Source organism: Pygocentrus nattereri, chromosome 17, assembly GCF_015220715.1.
Source record: "Pygocentrus nattereri isolate fPygNat1 chromosome 17, fPygNat1.pri, whole genome shotgun sequence".
NCBI lineage: Eukaryota > Metazoa > Chordata > Actinopteri > Characiformes > Serrasalmidae > Pygocentrus > Pygocentrus nattereri.
Window position 1 is genome coordinate 16,123,984 of NC_051227.1, and position 25,602 is coordinate 16,149,585.

Genomic DNA, 25,602 nt, shown 5'->3' on the forward strand with positions numbered 1-25,602 from the left:
AGCAGCTGTCCGTGTCCGCGTCTCTGCCCCTGAGCCATGCTGCGCTGCTTCGCGCGTACACTGCTGCTCGGCGCCTGGATCCTGCGCGCGGCGGCCAGCCTTAAGGTAAGAAACCTCCGCCAGCGCGCGACCAGCTTTCCTTCCCCTCCACGCGTTGCATTTCTCCGAGAAAGCGTGATCGGCAAGTGGCATTCTGGGCTTCGCCAAACGGGGCTGCTCTTGCCCCCCCCCTCTCGCTCTCTCTTCTTTGCCCTCTGTAGCCCCTGCAGATCAAAGCCCGGCTGGAGCCTTTTTGTCTCCGTGGAAGTTGTTAGAGAGCACAGGGTCTGAAACTAATGAGGCTAAAGCGAGCAGGACTGCGCGCTGAATCACTGCAGGAGAGAAAAGGGGCATTTGTAACTGAACTTCTAGGAGTTTGACTCTCATTGCTCTCATTGCTGCTGTGGGGTGGGGGTGGGGGTGGGGGGGAGCTGGGAAGAAGCTGCCCAGTGTGTGTGACTGGTTCCCATCCTGCTGATCCCCCCATTCTGACAGGCACCTTGTCCAAAGCATCAGCAGACTAAACTGGAAGAAACAGTCTGCGGAGACCTTTTTGTGCCTCTTTTCCAAACCGAGGCTATGTTGTGGACGCCAGTGGGGTGTAAGGGGTGGGGGGTGTCCCTGGGGTTAAGAGCTTGGTGGTGCATTAGAAAGTATCTGCCGAGGAGGCTTTTGTCTATTTCAGATCTAAACATCCAAAGGGGATTCGGACACAAAACATATGGGCATGCAAACTCTTGTTTGGACAAGCGTAAGGTCCCTGCTTAAGTGGGGGGTGGGGGGTGGGGTGTTGTGTGCAGCTCTGGGGGTTGAGTGGCTCTGTCTGAGTTATTTGAGCTTTGGAGAGTGGGTCTGCAGAACATTAGGCACTTTATAACCCTTTTATAACCACTTTATAACACTTTGTGTTTTCCCCCTGTTAACTCCTAAACTCGTATGGAAGTTCCACAGAGCGTAAATGTAACAGTGGACGCTCATGTCAATAAAAGGCAGCAATCAAAGGTTGCTTTATGTTTAAAGTCCCGGTCAGGCATTGCACCCTGGCCGCCCCAGGGCTAACCCTGAATTTTGTAGCCCAGAGTATAGTAAATATACAAAATGTTTATACTTTTTATGGTGGGTATTGAGGTCATATGTGGAGCTTGAAGCCTAATCTGTGATTGTGCTGCCGATAATAAAGAACTGGACATACATAACTCAGTGTTAACTTGTCATTTTGCTATCATAATGAATTTAATAGTTGTGTAATAAATTACATTCACTTTTAATAATGTTTTGTATCAAGTGCAAAGGATGTTTTTCTTTCTGCAAAACAGAATAGTTTTTCATCAAATTTACATCATAATATAGTGTTTCCCACCAGACTGAAACAACCCATGAAGGAAAGGTTTATTTTAACCCATTATATGGCCAATGCCCACCAGGAGGCCCAAGGCTTTATTACACAATTCTATAACCTAAGAACAGCTCAGCCACTTCGCATTGACGTCCCTGTAGTTACTGAATAATAAGCCTTACTATGTAATAATAATAAAAGATTTATGGCAGTGTTTTTCAGTCCTGGTCCACTTTTTGATATTTTTCCTGCTTCCGCCACACCTGATCCAACCGATCAGCTCATTAACAGCCTATTATTGTGTTAAAGTGGGTGTGTTAAAGCAGGAAAAGCACAATGTGTGCATTGCAGTGGGCCTCCAGGACCAGGGTGGAGTGTGAGTGTGTTCACATGCACTTAATTATCCGATAACTGCAGAAAATCAGATTTTATCAGTAATCCGATCAACGTGTTTATATGCACTTGATTGATGGGGAAACTCCTGGTCTACATGAGTCAGACAGTATTCAGATTTCTGCTTTACAACCAGCCAACAAACTCACAGAAGAACATGTGATGTAAACGTGACGTAAAACTCAAATTTCACACAGCTTTAAACATTTTTTTTTAACATCGCACCACTTTACCTGAAAATAAGAATATTTGTATTTACATGTAAACATGTATTTGGTTTCAGCATCGCTCCAAAAGTATTTTGCTGCGTCTCACGGCTTTCTGATTTCCAGTACCGCCGTCACATGTGCAGACTGAGAAATCTGAAAGAAATCGGAGTAAGAGTTCACAGCACTGAGAAATCTGAAAGAAATCAGAGTAAGAGTTCACAGCACTGAGAAATCTGAAAGAAATCAGAGTAAGAGTTCAGATGCGCTGAGAAATCTGAAAAAAATCAGAGTAAGAGTTCACAGCGCTGAGAAATCTGAAAAAAATCAGAGTAAGAGTTCACAGCACTGAGAAATCTGAAAGAAATCAGAGTAAGAGTTCATAGCACTGAGAAATCTGAAAGAAATCAGAGTAAGAGTTCACAGCACTGAGAAATCTGAAAGAAATCAGAGTAAGAGTTCACAGCACTGAGAAATCTGAATGAAATCAGAGTAAGAGTTCACAGCGCTGAGAAATCTGAAAGAAATCAGAGTAAGAGTTCATACACACTGAGAAATCTGAAAGAAATCAGAGTAAGAGTTCACAGCGCTGAGAAATCTGAAAGAAATCAGAGTAAGAGTTCATAGCACTGAGAAATCTGAAAGAAATCGGAGTAAGAGTTCACAGCACTGAGAAATCTGAAAGAAATCGGAGTAAGAGTTCACAGCACTGAGAAATCTGAAAGAAATCAGAGTAAGAGTTCACAGCACTGAGAAATCTGAAAGAAATCAGAGTAAGAGTTCACAGCACTGAGAAATCTGAAAGAAATCAGAGTAAGAGTTCACATGCACTGAGAAATCTGAAAGAAATCAGAGTAAGAGTTCACAGCACTGAGAAATCTGAAAGAAATCAGAGTAAGAGTTCACAGCACTGAGAAATCTGAAAGAAATCAGAGTAAGAGTTCACAGCACTGAGAAATCTGAAAGAAATCAGAGTAAGAGTTCACAGCGCTGAGAAATCTGAAAGAAATCAGAGTAAGAGTTCACAGTGCTGAGAAATCTGAAAGAAATCAGAGTAAGAGTTCACAGCGCTGAGAAATCTGAAAGAAATCAGAGTAAGAGTTCACAGCACTGAGAAATCTGAAAGAAATCAGAGTAAGAGTTCACAGCACTGAGAAATCTGAAAGAAATCAGAGTAAGAGTTCACAGCGCTGAGAAATCTGAAAGAAATCAGAGTAAGAGTTCACAGCGCTGAGAAATCTGAAAGAAATCAGAGTAAGAGTTCACAGCACTGAGACATCTGAAAGAAATCAGAGTAAGAGTTCACAGCACTGAGAAATCTGAAAGAAATCAGAGTAAGAGTTCACAGCACTGAGAAATCTGAAAGAAATCAGAGTAAGAGTTCACATGCACTCAGAAATCTGAAAGAAATCAGAGTAAGAGTTCACAGCGCTGAGAAATCTGAAAGAAATCAGAGTAAGAGTTCACAGCACTGAGAAATCTGAAAGAAATCAGAGTAAGAGTTCACAGCACTGAGAAATCTGAAAGAAATCAGAGTAAGAGTTCACAGCACTGAGAAATCTGAAAGAAATCAGAGTAAGAGTTCACAGCACTGAGAAATCTGAAAGAAATCAGAGTAAGAGTTCACAGCACTGAGAAATCTGAAAGAAATCAGAGTAAGAGTTCACAGCGCTGAGAAATCTGAAAGAAATCAGAGTAAGAGTTCACAGTGCTGAGAAATCTGAAAGAAATCAGAGTAAGAGTTCACAGCGCTGAGAAATCTGAAAGAAATCAGAGTAAGAGTTCACAGCACTGAGAAATCTGAAAGAAATCAGAGTAAGAGTTCACAGCACTGAGAAATCTGAAAGAAATCAGAGTAAGAGTTCACAGCGCTGAGAAATCTGAAAGAAATCAGAGTAAGAGTTCACAGCGCTGAGAAATCTGAAAGAAATCAGAGTAAGAGTTCACAGCACTGAGACATCTGAAAGAAATCAGAGTAAGAGTTCACAGCACTGAGAAATCTGAAAGAAATCAGAGTAAGAGTTCACAGCACTGAGAAATCTGAAAGAAATCAGAGTAAGAGTTCACATGCACTCAGAAATCTGAAAGAAATCAGAGTAAGAGTTCACAGCGCTGAGAAATCTGAAAGAAATCAGAGTAAGAGTTCACAGCACTGAGAAATCTGAAAGAAATCAGAGTAAGAGTTCACAGCACTGAGAAATCTGAAAGAAATCAGAGTAAGAGTTCACAGCACTGAGAAATCTGAAAGAAATCAGAGTAAGAGTTCACAGCACTGAGAAATCTGAAAGAAATCAGAGTAAGAGTTCACAGCACTGAGAAATCTGAAAGAAATCAGAGTAAGAGTTCACATGCACTCAGAAATCTGAAAGAAATCAGAGTAAGAGTTCACAGCGCTGAGAAATCTGAAAGAAATCAGAGTAAGAGTTCACAGCACTGAGAAATCTGAAAGAAATCAGAGTAAGAGTTCACAGCACTGAGAAATCTGAAAGAAATCAGAGTAAGAGTTCACATGCACTCAGAAATCTGAAAGAAATCAGAGTAAGAGTTCACATGCACTCAGAAATCTGATTACTGAGCTCAAATCTAGCCTCTTTATCTGACTTCTTACTCAGATTTCTAGACATTACTCTGATATAAGAAATCAGTGTGCTGATTACACGACCATTTGAATAATCAGATAACTGTAGAAATCAGATTATGATCAGATTATTGAGTGCATGTAGACACAGTCACTTATATAGTTTGTATAGATGTCAACGCTGTGTTATGTTTATTTGTAACAATATAAAATATTTCCTTTTTTTGGAAGTAACTGGGTGTGTACTTAGTAGACGTGGCCGATATGGCAAAAATATTATATCGTGATACTTAAGAAATTTTCATGATAACGATATGACATCTGGTCAGTTTGAGCAGAGAAAAAAGAACCAGTAGCACTACTTAAAAAAAAACTAGGACATGCAATGTTTTTTGTTATCAATATGTGGCAAACTGCACTAAATACAGCTAAATTGGATTCATTTCGCTCTCTTTATAAATAAATATCCAGTTGGTCAGTACTGACAATATTCACAATGTGTTCAGGGAAGCATATTCTAGTCTGTTGTGACATAACTCATCTCAATAACGATATAAATTGTCATATTGCCCAGCCCTAATTCAACAGCTGGTTTTAATGAGCTATACGTGAGCCATAACTAACGCTGAACCTCACTGGTTATCGGTTGTGATAATTAACACCTGAAAAGGTTAATTGTGACCTGCTACTGGCTCTCAGCAGCTCTCTAACAGCTCTTTGCCGTGCTGTATGCTGAGTTTGAGGAGGTGTGTGTGATGCTGTGCCTGGCTGCTGTTAAAGTGCACTGACGCACGCTGCAGGGTGGAGTGATTATCCTGCTGTCTAGACAACAGGAGTCGGTGTTATTTGCCTCCAGCCGCTGGTCCTTTCATCTGCCCCGGCCGTTTGGGGCCTCCAGCCGCCCCTGTCTCCGTTTTTCCTTCCTTCATTTTCTTTCAGCGCCTTCTCCTCTCTGCTCTCGCTCTCTCGCTCTCTCGCTCTGTCTGGCTCTGGCTCTTCTCGTCTCTTGTGGCTCTGGCTGTCTAACACTCTGCTTTAACCTCTCTGCTTTTCTCAGAGCAGTGGGGTCTACAGGAGGGTCCACAGCCAGTCGTCCTGCATTCCGTAGTTCTGCTAAGAGTTTGAGGCCAGAAGTCCTGATGGAGTGTTCTCTCTTTCTCTCATTCATTCTCTCACCACCTCTTTTTCTTGGTTTCTCACAGCTTCTCTCTCTTACTTCCTCTGCATCTCTATTTCTCTATTCTCGTTTCCTCTATTTCCTTCCATTTCTGTATTCCTCTTTTTCTCTGCTCTCTATTCCTCTGTTTCTCTCAGTTTCTCTGTTCTCTATTCCTCTATTTCTCTCAGTTTCTCTGTTCTCTATTCCTCTGTTTCTCTCAGTTTCTCTATTCTCTATTCCTCTATTTCTCTCAGTTTCTCTATTCTCTATTCCTCTATTTCTCTCAGTTTCTCTGTTCTCTATTCCTCTATTTCTCTCAGTTTCTCTATTCTCTATTCCTCTATTTCTCTCAGTTTCTCTATTCCTCTATTTCTCTCAGTTTCTCTGTTCTCTATTCCTCTATTTCTCTCAGTTTCTCTGTTCTCTATTCCTCTGTTTCTCTCAGTTTCTCTGTTCTCTATTCCTCTATTTCTCTCAGTTTCTCTATTCTCTATTCCTCTGTTTCTCTCAGTTTCTCTGTTCTCTATTCCTCTATTTCTCAGTTTCTCTGTTCTCTATTCCTCTGTTTCTCTCAGTTTCTCCTTTCTCTATTCCTCTATTTCTCTCAGTGTCTCTATTCTCTATTCCTCTATTTCTCTGTTTCTCTGTTCTCTATTCCTCTATTTCTCTGTTTCTCTGTTCTCTATTCCTCTATTTCTCTGTTTCTCTGTTCTCTATTCCTCTATTTCTCTGTTTCTCTATTCTCTATTCCTCTGTTTCTCTCAGTGTCTCTATTCTCTATTCCTCTATTTCTCTCAGTTTCTCTGTTCTCTATTCCTCTATTTCTCTGTTTCTCTATTCTCTATTCCTCTGTTTCTCTCAGTGTCTCTATTCTCTATTCCTCTATTTCTCTCAGTTTCTCTGTTCTCTATTCCTCTGTTTCTCTCAGTTTCTCTGTTCTCTATTCCTCTATTTCTCTCAGTTCCTCTGTTCTCTATTCTTCTGTTTCTCTCAGTTTCTCTGTTCTCTATTCCTCTGTTTCTCTCAGTTTCTCTATTCTCTATTCCTCTGTTTCTCTCAGTGTCTCTAATCTCTATTCCTCTATTTCTCTCAGTTTCTCTGTTCTCTATTCCTCTGTTTCTCTCAGTTTCTCTGTTCTCTATTCCTCTGTTTCTCTCAATTTCTATGTTCTCTATTCCTCTGTTTCTCTCAGTTCCTCTTTTCTCTATTCTTCTGTTTCTCTCAGTTTCTCTGTTCTCTATTCCTCTATTTCTCTCAGTTTCTCTGTTCTGTTTCTCTCAGTTTCTCTGTTCTCTATTCCTTTATTTCTCTCAGTTTCTCTATTCCTCTGTTTCTCTCAGTTTCTCTGTTCTCTATTCCTCTATTTCTCTCAGTTCCTCTTTTCTCTATTCTTCTGTTTCTCTCAGTTTCTCTGTTCTCTATTCCTCTATTTCTCTCAGTTCCTCTTTTCTCTATTCTTCTGTTTCTCTCAGTTTCTCTGTTCTCTATTCCTCTATTTCTCTCAGTTTCTCTGTTCTGTTTCTCTCAGTTTCTCTGTTCTCTATTCCTTTATTTCTCTCAGTTTCTCTATTCCTCTGTTTCTCTCAGTTTCTCTGTTCTCTATTCCTCTATTTCTCTCAGTTTCTCTGTTCTCTATTCCTCTATTTCTCTCAGTTTCTCTGTTCTCTATTCCTCTATTTCTCTGTTTCTCTGTTCTCTATTCCTCTATTTCTCTCAGTTTCTCTGTTCTCTATTCCTCTATTTCTCTGTTTCTCTGTTCTCTATTCCTCTATTTCTCTCAGTTTCTCTATTCTCTATTCCTCTATTTCTCTCAGTTTCTCTGTTCTCTATTCCTCTATTTCTCTCAGTTCCTCTTTTCTCTATTCTTCTGTTTCTCTCAGTCTCTCTGTTCTCTATTCCTCTATTTCTCTGTTTCTCTGTTCTCTATTCCTCTATTTCTCTCAGTTTCTCTGTTCTCTATTCCTCTGTTTCTCTCAGTTTCTCTGTTCTCTATTCCTCTATTTCTCTCAGTTTCTCTATTCTCTATTCCTCTATTTCTCTCAGTTTCTCTGTTCTCTATTCCTCTGTTTCTCTCAGTTTCTCTGTTCTCTATTCCTCTATTTCTCTCAGTTTCTCTATTCTCTATTCCTCTATTTCTCTCAGTTTCTCTGTTCTCTATTCCTCTGTTTCTCTCAGTTTCTCTGTTCTCTATTCCTCTATTTCTCTCAGTTTCTCTGTTCTCTATTCCTCTGTTTCTCTCAGTTTCTCTGTTCTCTATTCCTCTATTTCTCTCAGTTTCTCTGTTCTCTATTCCTCTATTTCTCTCAGTTTCTCTATTCTCTATTCCTCTGTTTCTCTCAGTTTCTCTGTTCTCTATTCCTCTATTTCTCTCAGTTTCTCTGTTCTCTATTCCTCTGTTTCTCAGTTTCTCTGTTCTCTATTCCTCTATTTCTCTCAGTTTCTCTGTTCTCTATTCCTCTATTTCTCTCAGTTTCTCTGTTCTCTATTCCTCTATTTCTCTCAGTTTCTCTATTCTCTATTCCTCTGTTTCTCTCAGTTTCTCTGTTCTCTATTCCTCTATTTCTCTGTTTCGCTGTTCTCTATTCCTCTATTTCTCTCAGTTTCTCTGTTCTCTATTCCTCTGTTTCTCTCAGTTTCTCTGTTCTCTATTCCTCTGTTTCTCTCAGTTTCTCTGTTCTCTATTCCTCTATTTCTCTCAGTTTCTCTGTTCTCTATTCCTCTGTTTCTCTCAGTTTCTCTATTCTCTATTCCTCTGTTTCTCTCAGTTTCTCTGTTCTCTATTCCTCTGTTTCTCTCAGTTTCTCTGTTCTCTATTCCTCTACTTCTCTCAGTTTCTCTGTTCTCTATTCCTCTATTTCTGTTTCTCTGTTCTCTATTCCTCTGTTTCTCTCAGTTTCTCTGTTCTCTATTCCTTTATTTCTCTCAGTTTCTCTGTTCTCTATTCCTCTATTTCTCTCAGTTTCTCTGTTCTCTATTCCTCTGTTTCTCTCAGTTTCTCTGTTCTCTATTCCTCTATTTCTCTCAGTTTCTCTGTTCTCTATTCCTCTGTTTCTCTCAGTTTCTCTATTCTCTATTCCTCTGTTTCTCTCAGTGTCTCTATTCTCTATTCCTCTATTTCTCTCAGTTTCTCTGTTCTCTATTCCTCTGCTTCTCTCAGTTTCTCTGTTCTCTATTCCTCTATTTCTCTCAGTTTCTCTGTTCTCTATTCCTCTGTTTCTCTCAGTTTCTCTGTTCTCTATTCCTCTATTTCTCTCAGTTTCTCTGTTCTCTATTCCTCTATTTCTCTCAGTTTCTCTGTTCTCTATTCCTCTATTTCTCTCAGTTTCTCTATTCTCTATTCCTCTATTTCTCTCAGTTTCTCTGTTCTCTATTCCTCTGTTTCTCAGTTTCTCTGTTCTCTATTCCTCTGTTTCTCTCAGTTTCTCTGTTCTCTATTTCTCTCAGTTCCTCTGTTCTCTATTCCTCTATTTCTCTCAGTTTCTCTGTTCTCTATTCCTCTATTTCTCTCAGTTCCTCTTTTCTCTATTCTTCTGTTTCTCTCAGTTTCTCTGTTCTCTATTCCTCTGTTTCTCTCAGTTTCTCTTTTCTGTATTCCTCTATTTCTCTCAGTTTCTCTGTTCTGTTTCTCTCAGTTTCTCTGTTCTCTATTCCTTTATTTCTCTCAGTTTCTCTATTCCTCTGTTTCTCTCAGTTTCTCTGTTCTCTATTCCTCTGTTTCTCTCAGTTTCTCTGTTCTCTATTCCTCTATTTCTCTCAGTTTCTCTGTTCTCTATTCCTCTGTTTCTCTCAGTTTCTCTGTTCTCTATTCCTCTATTTCTCTCAGTTCCTCTTTTCTCTATTCTTCTGTTTCTCTCAGTTTCTCTGTTCTCTATTCCTCTATTTCTCTCAGTTTCTCTGTTCTGTTTCTCTCAGTTTCTCTGTTCTCTATTCCTTTATTTCTCTCAGTTTCTCTATTCCTCTGTTTCTCTCAGTTTCTCTGTTCTCTATTCCTCTATTTCTCTCAGTTTCTCTGTTCTCTATTCCTCTGTTTCTCTCAGTTTCTCTGTTCTCTATTCCTCTATTTCTCTCAGTTTCTCTGTTCTCTATTCCTCTATTTCTCTCAGTTTCTCTGTTCTCTATTCCTCTGTTTCTCTCAGTTTCTCTTTTCTCTATTCCTCTATTTCTCTCAGTTTCTCTGTTCTCTATTCCTCTATTTCTCTCAGTTTCTCTATTCTCTATTCCTCTGTTTCTCTCAGTTTCTCTATTCTCTATTCCTCTATTTCTCTCAGTTTCTCTGTTCTCTATTCCTCTATTTCTCTGTTTCTCTGTTCTCTATTCCTCTATTTCTCTCAGTTTCTCTGTTCTCTATTCCTCTATTTCTCTCAGTTTCTCTGTTCTCTATTCCTCTGTTTCTCTCAGTTTCTCTATTCTCTATTCCTCTGTTTCTCTCAGTTTCTCTGTTCTCTATTCCTCTGTTTCTCTCAGTTTCTCTGTTCTCTATTCCTCTATTTCTCTCAGTTTCTCTATTCTCTATTCCTCTATTTCTCTCAGTTTCTCTGTTCTCTATTCCTCTGTTTCTCTCAGTTTCTCTGTTCTCTATTCCTCTATTTCTCTCAGTTTCTCTATTCTCTATTCCTCTATTTCTCTCAGTTTCTCTGTTCTCTATTCCTCTGTTTCTCTCAGTTTCTCTGTTCTCTATTCCTCTATTTCTCTCAGTTTCTCTGTTCTCTATTCCTCTGTTTCTCTCAGTTTCTCTGTTCTCTATTCCTCTATTTCTCTCATGTTTCTCTGTTCTCTATTCCTCTATTTCTCTCAGTTTCTCTGTTCTCTATTCCTCTATTTCTCTCAGTTTCTCTGTTCTCTATTCCTCTATTTCTCTCAGTTTCTCTATTCTCTATTCCTCTGTTTCTCTCAGTTTCTCTGTTCTCTATTCCTCTATTTCTCTCAGTTTCTCTGTTCTCTATTCCTCTGTTTCTCTCAGTTTCTCTGTTCTCTATTCCTCTGTTTCTCTCAGTTTCTCTGTTCTCTATTCCTCTATTTCTCTCAGTTTCTCTGTTCTCTATTCCTCTATTTCTCTCAGTTTCTCTGTTCTCTATTCCTCTATTCTCTCGTTTCTCTGTTCTCTATTCCTCTATTTCTCTCAGTTTCTCTGTTCTCTATTCCTCTATTTCTCTCAGTTTCTCTGTTCTCTATTCCTCTGTTTCTCTCAGTTTCTCTGTTCTCTATTCCTCTATTTCTCTCAGTTTCTCTGTTCTCTATTCCTCTATTTCTCTCAGTTTCTCTGTTCTCTATTCCTCTATTTCTCTCAGTTTCTCTATTCTCTATTCCTCTATTTCTCTCAGTTTCTCTGTTCTCTATTCCTCTGTTTCTCTCAGTTTCTCTATTCTCTATTCCTCTGTTTCTCTCAGTGTCTCTATTCTCTATTCCTCTATTTCTCTCAGTTTCTCTGTTCTCTATTCCTCTGTTTCTCTCAGTTTCTCTGTTCTCTATTCCTCTATTTCTCTCAGTTTCTCTGTTCTCTATTCCTCTATTTCTCTCAGTTTCTCTATTCTCTATTCCTCTATTTCTCTCAGTTTCTCTGTTCTCTATTCCTCTGTTTCTCTCAGTTTCTCTGTTCTCTACTCCTCTATTTCTCTCAGTTTCTCTGTTCTCTATTTCTCTCAGTTCCTCTTTTCTCTATTCTTCTGTTTCTCTCAGTTTCTCTGTTCTCTATTCCTCTGTTTCTCTCAGTTTCTCTTTTCTGTATTCCTCTATTTCTCTCAGTTTCTCTATTCTCTATTCCTCTATTTCTCTCAGTTTCTCTGTTCTCTATTCCTCTGTTTCTCTCAGTTTCTCTTTTCTGCTATTCCTCTATTTCTCTCAGTTTCTCTATTCTCTATTCCTCTATTTCTCTCAGTTTCTCTGTTCTCTATTCCTCTATTTCTCTCAGTTCCTCTTTTCTCTATTCTTCTGTTTCTCTCAGTTTCTCTGTTCTCTATTCCTCTGTTTCTCTCAGTTTCTCTTTTCTGTATTCCTCTATTTCTCTCAGTTTCTCTGTTCAGTTTCTCTCAGTTTCTCTGTTCTCTATTCCTTTATTTCTCTCAGTTTCTCTATTCCTCTGTTTCTCTCAGTTTCTCTGTTCTCTATTCCTCTGTTTCTCTCAGTTTCTCTGTTCTCTATTCCTCTGTTTCTCTCAGTTTCTCTGTTCTCTATTCCTCTGTTTCTCTCAGTTTCTCTGTTCTCTATTCCTCTATTTCTCTCAGTTTCTCTGTTCTCTATTCCTCTATTTCTCTCAGTTTCTCTATTCTCTATTCCTCTATTTCTCTCAGTTTCTCTGTTCTCTATTCCTCTGTTTCTCAGTTTCTCTGTTCTCTATTTCTCTCAGTTCCTCTTTTCTCTATTCTTCTGTTTCTCTCAGTTTCTCTGTTCTCTATTCCTCTATTTCTCTCAGTTCCTCTTTTCTCTATTCTTCTGTTTCTCTCAGTTTCTCTATTCTCTATTCCTCTATTTCTCTCAGTTTCTCTATTCTCTATTCCTCTATTTCTCTCAGTTTCTCTGTTCTCTATTCCTCTGTTTCTCTCAGTTTCTCTTTTCTGTATTCCTCTATTTCTCTCAGTTTCTCTATTCTCTATTCCTCTATTTCTCTCAGTTTCTCTGTTCTCTATTCCTCTATTTCTCTCAGTTCCTCTTTTCTCTATTCTTCTGTTTCTCTCAGTTTCTCTGTTCTCTATTCCTCTGTTTCTCTCAGTTTCTCTTTTCTGTATTCCTCTGTTTCTCTCAGTTTCTCTGTTCTCTATTCCTCTATTTCTCTCAGTTTCTCTGTTCTCTATTCCTCTGTTTCTCTCAGTTTCTCTGTTCTCTATTCCTCTATTTCTCTCAGTTTCTCTGTTCTCTATTCCTCTATTTCTCTCAGTTTCTCTGTTCTCTATTCCTCTGTTTCTCTCAGTTTCTCTTTTCTGTATTCCTCTATTTCTCTCAGTTTCTCTGTTCTCTATTCCTCTATTTCTCTCAGTTTCTCTGTTCTCTATTCCTCTATTTCTCTCAGTTTCTCTTTTCTCTATTCCTCTGTTTCTCTCAGTTTCTCTTTTCTGTATTCCTCTATTTCTCTCAGTTTCTCTGTTCTCTATTCCTCTATTTCTCTCAGTTTCTCTGTTCTCTATTCCTCTGTTTCTCTCAGTTTCTCTTTTCTGTATTCCTCTATTTCTCTCAGTTTCTCTATTCTCTACTCCTCTATTTCTCTCAGTTTCTCTGTTCTCTATTCCTCTATTTCTCTCAGTTCCTCTTTTCTCTATTCCTCTATTTCTCTCAGTTTCTCTGTTCTGTTTCTCTCAGTTTCTCTGTTCTCTATTCCTCTATTTCTCTCAGTTTCTCTGTTCTGTTTCTCTCAGTTTCTCTGTTCTCTATTCCTTTATTTCTCTCAGTTTCTCTATTCCTCTGTTTCTCTCAGTTTCTCTGTTCTCTATTCCTCTGTTTCTCTCAGTTTCTCTGTTCTCTATTCCTCTATTTCTCTCAGTTTCTCTGTTCTCTATTCCTCTGTTTCTCTCAGTTTCTCTGTTCTCTATTCCTCTATTTCTCTCAGTTTCTCTGTTCTCTATTCCTCTATTTCTCTCAGTTTCTCTGTTCTCTATTCCTCTGTTTCTCTCAGTTTCTCTGTTCTCTATTCCTCTATTTCTCTCAGTTTCTCTGTTCTCTATTCCTCTGTTTCTCTCAGTTTCTCTATTCTCTATTCCTCTGTTTCTCTCAGTTTCTCTGTTCTCTATTCCTCTGTTTCTCTCAGTTTCTCTGTTCTCTATTCCTCTACTTCTCTCAGTTTCTCTGTTCTCTATTCCTCTATTTCTGTTTCTCTGTTCTCTATTCCTCTATTTCTGTTTCTCTGTTCTCTATTCCTCTATTTCTGTTTCTCTGTTCTCTATTCCTCTATTTCTGTTTCTCTGTTCTCTATTCCTTTATTTCTCTCAGTTTCTCTATTCTCTATTCCTCTATTTCTCTCAGTTTCTCTGTTCTCTATTCCTCTGTTTCTCTCAGTTTCTCTGTTCTCTATTCCTCTATTTCTCTCAGTTTCTCTGTTCTCTATTTCTCTCAGTTCCTCTTTTCTCTATTCTTCTGTTTCTCTCAGTTTCTCTGTTCTCTATTCCTCTGTTTCTCTCAGTTTCTCTTTTCTGTATTCCTCTATTTCTCTCAGTTTCTCTATTCTCTATTCCTCTATTTCTCTCAGTTTCTCTGTTCTCTATTCCTCTGTTTCTCTCAGTTTCTCTTTTCTGTATTCCTCTATTTCTCTCAGTTTCTCTATTCTCTATTCCTCTATTTCTCTCAGTTTCTCTGTTCTCTATTCCTCTATTTCTCTCAGTTCCTCTTTTCTCTATTCTTCTGTTTCTCTCAGTTTCTCTGTTCTCTATTCCTCTGTTTCTCTCAGTTTCTCTTTTCTGTATTCCTCTATTTCTCTCAGTTTCTCTGTTCAGTTTCTCTCAGTTTCTCTGTTCTCTATTCCTTTATTTCTCTCAGTTTCTCTATTCCTCTGTTTCTCTCAGTTTCTCTGTTCTCTATTCCTCTGTTTCTCTCAGTTTCTCTGTTCTCTATTCCTCTGTTTCTCTCAGTTTCTCTGTTCTCTATTCCTCTGTTTCTCTCAGTTTCTCTGTTCTCTATTCCTCTATTTCTCTCAGTTTCTCTGTTCTCTATTCCTCTATTTCTCTCAGTTTCTCTATTCTCTATTCCTCTATTTCTCTCAGTTTCTCTGTTCTCTATTCCTCTGTTTCTCAGTTTCTCTGTTCTCTATTCCTCTATTTCTCTCAGTTTCTCTGTTCTCTATTTCTCTCAGTTCCTCTTTTCTCTATTCTTCTGTTTCTCTCAGTTTCTCTGTTCTCTATTCCTCTGTTTCTCTCAGTTTCTCTTTTCTGTATTCCTCTATTTCTCTCAGTTTCTCTATTCTCTATTCCTCTATTTCTCTCAGTTTCTCTGTTCTCTATTCCTCTGTTTCTCTCAGTTTCTCTTTTCTGTATTCCTCTATTTCTCTCAGTTTCTCTATTCTCTATTCCTCTATTTCTCTCAGTTTCTCTGTTCTCTATTCCTCTATTTCTCTCAGTTCCTCTTTTCTCTATTCTTCTGTTTCTCTCAGTTTCTCTTTTCTCTATTCCTCTGTTTCTCTCAGTTTCTCTTTTCTGTATTCCTCTGTTTCTCTCAGTTTCTCTGTTCTCTATTCCTCTATTTCTCTCAGTTTCTCTGTTCTCTATTCCTCTGTTTCTCTCAGTTTCTCTGTTCTCTATTCCTCTATTTCTCTCAGTTTCTCTGTTCTCTATTCCTCTATTTCTCTCAGTTTCTCTGTTCTCTATTCCTCTGTTTCTCTCAGTTTCTCTTTTCTGTATTCCTCTATTTCTCTCAGTTTCTCTGTTCTCTATTCCTCTATTTCTCTCAGTTTCTCTGTTCTCTATTCCTGTATTTCTCTCAGTTTCTCTTTTCTCTATTCCTCTGTTTCTCTCAGTTTCTCTTTTCTGTATTCCTCTATTTCTCTCAGTTTCTCTGTTCTCTATTCCTCTATTTCTCTCAGTTTCTCTGTTCTCTATTCCTCTGTTTCTCTCAGTTTCTCTTTTCTGTATTCCTCTATTTCTCTCAGTTTCTCTATTCTCTACTCCTCTATTTCTCTCAGTTTCTCTGTTCTCTATTCCTCTATTTCTCTCAGTTCCTCTTTTCTCTATTCTTCTGTTTCTCTCAGTTTCTCTGTTCTCTATTCCTCTATTTCTCTCAGTTTCTCTGTTCTGTTTCTCTCAGTTTCTCTGTTCTCTATTCCTTTATTTCTCTCAGTTTCTCTATTCCTCTGTTTCTCTCAGTTTCTCTGTTCTCTATTCCTCTGTTTCTCTCAGTTTCTCTGTTCTCTATTCCTCTATTTCTCTCAGTTTCTCTGTTCTCTATTCCTTTATTTCTCTCAGTTTCTCTGTTCTCTATTCCTTTATTTCTCTCAGTTTCTCTGTTCTCTATTCCTCTGTTTCTCTCAGTTTCTCTATTCTCTATTCCTCTATTTCTCTCAGTTTCTCTGTTCTCTATTCCTCTATTTCTCTCACTTTCTCTTTTCTCTATTCCTCTATTTCTCTCAGTTTCTCTGTTCTCTATTCCTCTATTCCTCTCAGTTTCTCTGTTCTCTATTCCTCTATTTCTCTCAGTTTCTCTATTCCTCTGTTTCTCTCAGTTTCTCTTTTCTCTATTCCTCTATTTCTCTCAGTTTCTCTGTTCTCTATTCCTCTATTTCTCTCACTTTCTCTTTTCTCTATTCCTCTATTTCTCTCAGTTTCTCTGTTCTCTATTCCTCTATTCCTCTCAGTTTCTCTGTTCTCTATTCCTCTATTTCTCTCAGTTTCTCTATTCCTCTATTTCTCTCAGTTTCTCTGTTCTCTATTCCTCTATTTCTCTATTTCTCTCAGTTTCTCTGTTCTCTATTCCTCTGTTTCTCTCAGTTTCTCTGTTCTCTATTCCTCTATTTCTCTCAGTTTCTCTGTTCTCTATTCCTCTGTTTCTCTGTTCTCTGTTCCTGTGTTCTCTCTATTTTTCAATTTCTTCACTCCGTATTTCTTTATTTTGCTATTCTCTTTCTCCTCTATTTCTCTCTGTTTCTCTCATTCTTCTGCTCTGTATTTCTGTATTTCTTTCTGTTTCTCTATTCTCTTTCTGTCTGTATTCTTTGTCTTTCTCTCTATTTTTGTATTCTGTTCTCTTTTTCTCTCTATTTCTCTGTTCTCTGTTCCTACATTCTCTCTATTTCTCATTTTCTCCACTCTGTATTTCTCCTCTCTAATTCTCTATTGTCTCTTCCTCTTTTTCTCTTCATTTCTCTATTCCTCTATTTTCTGTTTCTCAATTCCTCTATTCCTGTATTTCACTCTATATCTCTATTCCTCTCTTTCTCTATTCCTCTCTTTCTCTCTATTTCTCTCTTCCTGTATTTCTCTCTATTTGCCTATACTTCATTCCTCTCTTTCTCTCTATTTCTCTACTCCTGTATTTCTCTCTAGTTCTCTGTTCCTCTCTTTCTCTATTCCTCTCTTTCTGTTCTGTATTCCTCTATTGCTCTTTGTTCTCTCTTCTTGTTTCTATCTATTTCTCTTTTCTGTTTTTCTATTTCTTTCTGTTTCACTATTCTCTTTTCCTCCAGTAACACTTCTATTTTTCTCTCCATTTCTCTGCTTTTCTCTTTCTCTCTTCTGTTTTTGTCTCCTTCTCACAGTTTCTCCCACTCTCCCCCTTGTCCCCCTCTCCCTCTCTCTCTGCAGCCTGTTCTCTTTTCTCTGTTCTCTCTCCCGCTGTGACGTCTTTCTCCTGGGCCATATCTCATCTTTCCTCAAGCTCTAAAAGGATTTCACCCACTTCACCTGAGGCAAACCCTTCAGAACGTGCTTCCCTCAGCACAGCTGTTCACTGCTGAAGCCTGCGCTGTGCTGTGCCTCTATAAGGTTTCGGAGTGTCGTTGAGGAGCTGCTGGTCTCTCTGCCAAGGTGTTGTTTTGAAACTCACTGATTGAGTTTACATTACAAGCCGTCCTACTACAGGTTATCTTTGGCATTTATCACCACGAGCTACAATATAACTCAGTGAAGTAGTCACAGAGTCTCAGAGTCAAGAAACTAAGTCAGTCTTTCCCTCTGTTTGGAATATGTGCCCTACAAATGCACTTAATATGATTTGATTTATTGTTGTAGTTATAATTTAGTTACTTCACTTGTTATAATGCCTTTGGTAAATGCTGTGTTGTATGCAGTGTTATTTAATTCCATTTTGTGGAGGGAAAAATTGACCTAATTCTAAATAAAAAATGATCTAACAAAGCCAAAAATTCATTATCATGAAGTACAAAATACTTCATTTGCCTGGTATCATTATTCTGAGATACTATATGGCCAAAAGTGTTGGGACACACATCACACCTTCACTTTTATGAATCCCATTCCAAATCCATAGGCATTAGTATGGAGTTGGTCCTCCTTTGCAGCTACAACAGCTTCCAGTCTTCTGGGCAGCTTTCTACAGATGTTGGAGATTGTTTGTGAGGATTTTTGCCCATTCATCCAAAAGAGCATTTGTGGAGTCAGACAGTGAAGTTGGATGAGAGGGCCTGGCTCACAATCTCCATTCTAGTTCATCCCAAAGGTGTTTAATGGGGTTGAGGTCAGGCCTCTGTGAGGGCCAGTCAAGTTCTTTAATACCAAACTCACGCAGCCATACCTTTATGGAGCTTGCTTTGTGCACTGTGACTGAGTCATGCTGGAATGGTCTTCAATGAACTCTTCCCACAATATTGGAGACATACAGTTGTCCAAAATGTCTTGTGATGCTGAAGTATTAAGATTTCCCTTCACTGGAACCAAAGGGTTCTTAGCCAACCCCTGAAAAACAATGCTATAGCATTATCCCTCCTCCACCAAACTGTACAATTAGCTCAACACAGTCATTCTACCAGTATTTGTCTATAAAACTGAAATGCTATGTGCTTAATTTTATCCACCTGTTAGCAATGAGTGTGGCTGAAACACTAAATGTTATGCTCAGCATGTTCAGGAATGACCACACTAGGTGTGACACCAATGACAATATTAATAAACAGGCTTGCAGACCTGCCAACCTTTACATATTTTGAGTAGCAGGTGCATATTTTGACATTTTATGCTGATATGATTTGTCCCTCTAGACAAAAATCTGGTAACACCTGTGAGTTCAGTTGTGCACATGCAGTACTCAAGTCTAACAGCAAAAGGCAGCAGCATCTAGCCTTCTGAAAAACAAGAGAAGAAGAAGAGTTCAAAGAAATGCATAATTTCAAGAGACCGCAAATCGACAGTGACACTAAATGGTCTTTAATTCTCTCGATCCCCCTCCTCACTGGCTGGGAGTGTGACTTTTTTGCCTGTAACTGTAACGAGCAAATCATGCAGGGGGAAAAAAACGAATGCACGTGCTGCAGTTAAAATAAACATGACGTCGGATGGGGTGAATGCTGACAGGTTAAAGAGAGCAGAAGACCCTGCTGAATAACCAAAGTTGATGACATGGTGGTGAGTGGGCAAATGACTGTGTGCTAGGCAGGTTTTTTTTTTGTCTATTGAATTGAAAAAAAAATTAAGGATTTTTACACAAATTTGTCCCCAATTTAGTTGTTTCCAATTCCACCTGCTAGTTAGGACTCCCCAGTCACGTGATACTACCAACGCTGATGAGGGTGAAGGCCAGCACAGGCTTCCTCCGAGTCCTGTGAAGCGGCACTGTGTCTTTTCAAACTGCCGTGCACGCAACGTCACTGGACAGCTGAACGCGCTTGGAGGAAAGCGCCAACTGGCAGATCTGTTGCGTCGACTAACACATGCCTGTGCAGACTAGCATCGTGCTGAGTGATGGGGGGAGAAGGGAAATTCTGCACCACTAGAGGGCCTATGCACCACTACAGGGCCTATGCGAAGAGGTTACTCAATGGGTCAGTAGCAAATGGAAATTCAAATCATATTCAAATGAAGACTACAGTAACTGCTTTGACTATGACTGGAAACAAACAACTGGACAGTCTTTGAGTCTTGCATGTATGAAGCTTTAGTTTGGTCTGGGATCACTTAATGCCTTTAAGACCCTAATGAATAGAATTAAATGGGCAAAGCATCAGCACTTTTCTGAGATGCTTCACACATATGGGCTTTGACTTTTGTTTGTGGATGCCCTTCATAGGCGAGGAGGGAGTTTCTTTCTGTCTGAAGATTCTCCAGAATCGTAAACTCTCTCATTAGCAAAACAGTTTGGAGCCAAAAGCCTCTGCCAGCTGCTGCTGCATCTCACAATAAGGCCCAGTGTGGTGGATTTATTGTACAGTAAACAAGCGGTTTCTTTAACTTTTCTCTTTTAGGTCCAGTTGAGAGGAGGTGGGAAGAACAACAGTGGAAGTTTATTATTTTTCACAGGCTTTTGAATCAAGCCACATATACAAATAATCAGATACCCACAAATGGCACTTGTAGCCACTGAACATGACCTTGCTTGAACCTCAAGGTCAAATTAGATGATGTATTGGTTGTTGGTGAATTGACTTAATTGTAAAACATTTTTTAAAATGTACAAAATAACTACTTGCTTAGATGGGCCTATAATTTATATAGCATAGCATAGTATGTGTGCAGCAGCGAAGCAACGTGTCTCTGCCTCTGTCAGGACAGCAGTGAAGGGAGGGCGGAGGTCCAGCCAGAAGAAGTGGCCCAGTGGTGGGGTGAATGGAGCAGCTGGAGCACCTGCAGCTGGACCTGTGGAGGAGGGGTCCGCTCCCAGGAGCGCCATTGTCTGCAGCAAAGGTACTAGCAGCAGCAAAATTAACATCTACAAGCGCCTACCAGCCAGAGGTGACTTTTACACCAGGCAAATCTAGGCAACCGCTTATGGCCCCCAGGAGACAAGTGCCAAATTTAAGGAGAGCCCTACTTTTTCCCATGAAAGCACATTTCAATCTGACTGTTACTTTTTATTGTTGCATGATCACGTATCAAAAATATGTTCCATCTTTTAAGCACTTATCAAAGTGGTAACTTGAATTGAACCCGACTGTAGCTGACAAAATTCTGTCTGAACCAACTGTGGCTCAAAAAAATCTGTCTGAACCCGACTCTACCAAAGACTTAATGAGCCACTCAAAATAACATGAATAATTATGAATTTTAACCTTTGAACAACATCCCAAAAGTTATTAGTCTGGATAAACTTATGTAATTTGTTGTTCTCATGCTGGCCAGGTTAAAGGTATTGCAGGAGCATAGAGCAAGCCTAAGTGCAGACCAGCTTTCTTTCAAAGTGGGAGACTGGCTATGAAAAAAAAAGTAAAATCTGAATCTGACTCAAAACCAGCAGATATTTGAGAAATTATGTCAAAATTTGAGCACACCCAACAAGAATATTGAGATCCTGTCAGGTTTGGACAAATATTTCAAGTTCCACTCCCACCTCCCCCAACTCTACCCCCTTGGACGCCACTCACTAATTATTGGTGAAAGGCTTGATAGGTCGCTCGCCTGTCTGAGTGCCGTCAGATTGACCCTGCTCTGAACCCTCCTCACCCTGGGTAGCGTCACTCACCATCAGCTTGTAGGTTAAAAATGCATTTCATGTGGGATTATATAGCCCTGAATGAGGTCCCCCCTTTTCTTTTACTTTACCAACTACATTAAGAGACTCAGATTTCATAACTGGTTCATTCTGGGTTTTGCTTCCAAAGCTGTGTCCAATTTACTGCCCTACGTGCTTGTTGAAGGAAAGGTAGAAGGAAATTGAAAATTAAGAAAATTACATTAGCTGAAGTTTCCTGGTGAAAATTGCACTCAAAATACACATTTATTATGGGCAACCAAATACTGAACATAAAGTGGTAAGTGCTTCTAGATGATTACAGAGCCTCACTCTTACTTTCTTTAATAAAACATGTTAAAATGTACCAAGGAAAAAACAGTAGAACAAGCATATTCTACTGTTATTTGTTGTTACATTTAGAATATGTGATAATGTATAATTTTATAGGGATGTCATATTTTTGCATCATTATGAAATCACTAAAATTGTTAGTTAATGAAAATCTAAGAAAAAAATACTTTTGGTCATAACATGTACAGCTAGTGAGCACCATATCAAGTCCATGTTTTACGTAATAGTCATGCCACATACAGCCAATAACTTGTAATCTAGACATTTTAACACAATTGTTCTCAGAAGTCAGTTGACAGTCTGTATCATCAGTGCTTTAATACTATAAATTGGGGCTGCGTGATAAATCATGTTTATATTGCTATAAACACTTTGATTAGAGCTGCAGTGGCAGAACAGACCGAAATACCTCATAGCTGGAGTGCCAGAGAGGCATCATTACGTTGTCAACACAAACCATTAGAAATTTAGTCAGAGCTTCTCTACACTGGAACAAAACCCTGAGCTGCTCATGGGTGATGAGTGACTTTACCACTAGGCTAAATAGCCAATTACAGAATTCCTCCATTCTGAACTACTATGTAAAAGTGCATCAAACATTTGTTCTCACACTCAGTATTTTGTTTTTAGTGCGCAAGACAGTAGTGGCTGTTGTCACAGCAAACATACTTAATAACTAAACAAAAATAAATAAAAATATGTTTATTCTTGTGTACCTGTATAAAAATAAATATAGATTTATATATAGTTTTTGTAGCCTTTATAGGTTCTCAGGCTTTTAGTGCACAAAAATTCCCTTACAGTTCTAAGTAGCTGTAAGTATTGCATTCCTTTTTGTTTGACACAATAGTGAACAATTCTTTTTTAATTTTATATTGTGCTATGTGTTTAAAGCTTGGTGTAGTGTAGTGGGTAACATCTCTGCCTTCCACACTGTAAACTGGGGTTCAATCCTACACTATGCCAATAAAAGTCTTTGGGCAAGACTCCTGACACTACCTTTGCCTACCTGTACCTGTGTAAAATGATGAGCTAGGTGTTAATTGGATACACCCCCTCTCCCCACAAAAGTGTGCTTGGTTAGTGTTAAATGTAGACACTACAAGACAAACTGCAATCAAGTCAGTTCATTTCTGTGAATAACAGCGATAAAAAGGTGTGAATTACCACTTTTGGTTGACTCTAACATGTATTACTGAAAATTGATACAAAAACAATGCAGTGCAAGCTTGATACTTTATAGCCAAGACAGTCGACTGTTTATCTTGGCAGTAAATGTTTTTCCAGTGAAAACACTTAAAATATGGATAAGTAAACAAAATAGGATAAAACATAAGAAGATTAGGCAGCTGTAAATACTCAGAGGTTTGAAAATGACTGCATTTACATGCACTTAATAATCCGATAATTACAGAAAATCAGATTTTGTCATTTTTCCAATCAACATGTTTACATGCTCTTGGTTAATCAGATAATGGGGAAACTCCAGGTCTACATGAATCAGACAGTAATCAGATTTCTGCTTTTCAACCAGCCAATAAACTCACAGAAGGAGACGTGGTGGAAATTTAGCGTAAAATTCCTAAAAACCTAAAAATATGAACAGACATCATCTAGATGTTGACGAATATTTAAATCATCAAGCAGGTATTTGGTTTCGGCTTCACTCTAAAAATGTTTTGCTGCCATTTCACTGCAATTCGCTTTTTTTCAGTACTGCTGTCTGTTTTTACACATGCGCAGACTGAGAAATCTGAAAGAAATCAGAGTAAGAGTTCACAGCACTGAGAAATCTGAAAGAAATCAGAGTAAGAGTTCACAGCACTGAGAAATCTGAAAGAAATCAGAGTAAGAGTTCACAGCACTGAGAAATCTGAAAGAAATCAGAGTAAGAGTTCACAGCGCTGAGAAATCTGAAAGAAATCAGAGTAAGAGTTCACAGCACTGAGAAATCTGAAAGAAATCAGAGTAAGAGTTCACAGTGCTGAGAAATCTGAAAAAAATCAGAGTAAGAGTTCACAGCGCTGAGAAATCTGAAAGAAATCAGAGTAAGAGCTCACAGCGCTGAGAAAACTGAAAAAAATCAGAGTAAGAGTTCACAGCACTGAGAAATCTGAAAGAAATCAGAGTAAGAGTTCACAGCACTGAGAAATCTGAAAGAAATCAGAGTAAGAGTTCACAGCACTGAGAAATCTGAAAGAAATCAGAGTAAGAGTTCACAGCACTGAGAAATCTGAAAGAAATCAGAGTAAGAGTTCACAGCACTGAGAAATCTGAAAGAAATCAGAGTAAGACTTCACAGTGCTGAGAAATCTGAAAAAAATCAGAGTAAGAGTTCACAGCACTGAGAAATCTGAAAGAAATCAGAGTAAGAGTTCACAGCACTGAGAAATCTGAAAGAAATCAGAGTAAGAGTTCACAGCGCTGAGAAATCTGAAAAAAATCAGAGTAAGAGTTCACAGCACTGAGAAATCTGAAAGAAATCAGAGTAAGAGTTCACAGCGCTGAGAAATCTGAAAGAAATCAGAGTAAGAGTTCACAGCACTGAGAAATCTGAAAGAAATCAGAGTAAGAGTTCACAGCGCTGAGAAATCTGAAAGAAATCAGAGTAAGAGTTCACAGCACTGAGAAATCTGAAAGAAATCAGAGTAAGAGTTCACAGCACTGAGAAACCTGAAAGAAATCAGAGTAAGAGTTCATACACACTGAGAAATCTGAAAGAAATCAGAGTAAGAGTTCACACGCGCTGAGAAATCTGAAAGAAATCAGAGTAAGAGTTCAGATGCGCTGAGAAATCTGAAAGAAATCAGAGTAAGAGTTCACAGCGCTGAGAAATCTGAAAGAAATCAGAGTAAGAGTTCACATGCACTGAGAAATCTGAAAGAAATCAGAGTAAGAGTTCATATGTGCTGAGAAATCTGAAAGAAATCAGAGTAAGAGTTCACAGCGCTGAGAAATCTGAAAGAAATCAGAGTAAGAGTTCACAGCACTGAGAAATCTGAAAGAAATCAGAGTAAGAGTTCACAGCACTGAGAAATCTGAAAGAAATCAGAGTAAGAGTTCACAGCACTGAGAAATCTGAAAGAAATCAGAGTAAGAGTTCACATGCACTGAGAAATCTGAAAGAAATCAGAGTAAGAGTTCACAGCACTGAGAAATCTGAAAGAAATCAGAGTAAGAGTTCACAGCACTGAGAAATCTGAAAGAAATCAGAGTAAGAGTTCAGATGCGCTGAGAAATCTGAAAGAAATCAGAGTAAGAGTTCACAGCACTGAGAAATCTGAAAGAAATCAGAGTAAGAGTTCAGATGCGCTGAGAAATCTGAAAAAAATCAGAGTAAGAGTTCACAGCGCTGAGAAATCTGAAAGAAATAAGAGTAAGAGTTCACAGCACTGAGACATCTGAAAGAAATCAGAGTAAGAGTTCACAGCACTGAGAAATCTGAAAGAAATCAGAGTAAGAGTTCAGATGCGCTGAGAAATCTGAAAAAAATCAGAGTAAGAGTTCACAGCGCTGAGAAATCTGAAAGAAATAAGAGTAAGAGTTCACAGCACTGAGACATCTGAAAGAAATCAGAGTAAGAGTTCACAGCACTGAGAAATCTGAAAGAAATCAGAGTAAGAGTTCACAGCACTGAGAAATCTGATTACTGAGCTAAAAATCCAGCCTCTTTATCAGATTTCTTCATCAGATTTCTAGACCTTACTCTGATCTAAGAAATCAGAGTGTGCTGATTACACGACCATTTGAATAATCAGATCACTGCAGAAATCCATGTAAATGCACTCAGTGTTTAACAGACTGACTGTGTTAACCAAGCTCAACATAGCATTTGTTTACTTATTTGAGAATTTAAGTAAGGCATCAAAAAGGAATGTTAAACGTTCCACACAAGTTTTTTTCTTTGAAATTTAAAAAAATGTGATAAAGTGAAGTTTGGGCAGGATAAAGTAGCCTATGTGTGGAAAACACTGGCTTGTGTCATCGTGGCACAAATTATATCAATAAATGTTTTGTCATAATTTAGTCAAGTATAGCAGTCATAGTTTTTGTGAGTTTTAAAAATTAATCTTTCTTCTTTTTTTTTGTTTTTGTTTTCATGCTGTAGATTCACCAATATTTCAAAAGCAGAACATGGATTAGACCACTTTAGCCCCCACCACAGGGAGAGGAGAGAAAAGAGGGGGAGATGGCGCTTCTTATGTCCTCCAGAATAGCTACTCAGGCTGAGTAATGGCATGTGGAAGGATCATGAATTTACTGGTCACTGTCCCACATGACACAGGCAATTCCGGTCGGAATGACAAACATATTTATAAAATGCCTTTTAGAGCAAATGGCCAGCCATTTTGGGAAGATTCCTCTGCAGATAAGGGCTTATGTTGAGCTAGGCCAGCTGGCCCCCATTAGCACTCCCCTGTGTGTGTCTGTTGGGGAGGGGGGCTCAGTGGTACGGCAGAAAGATGAGGAGGAGACACATCTGGAGTGGGCTGAAAGGGGTGGTGCAGGA

General features: G+C 38.8%; 1 protein-coding gene across 1 annotated transcript in view; it reads left to right on the forward strand.

Moving 5' to 3' along the window:
• Positions 1-25,602, forward strand: part of si:ch211-267e7.3 (ADAMTS-like protein 2) — a 57,568-nt gene continuing 31,966 nt past the window's right edge. The window contains exons 1-2 of the mRNA XM_037546420.1: positions 1-105; positions 19,839-19,975. Coding sequence (XP_037402317.1) covers positions 37-105; positions 19,839-19,975 — 206 coding nt within the window. The 5' untranslated portion in view covers positions 1-36. The remainder of the gene's footprint in view (positions 106-19,838; positions 19,976-25,602) is intronic.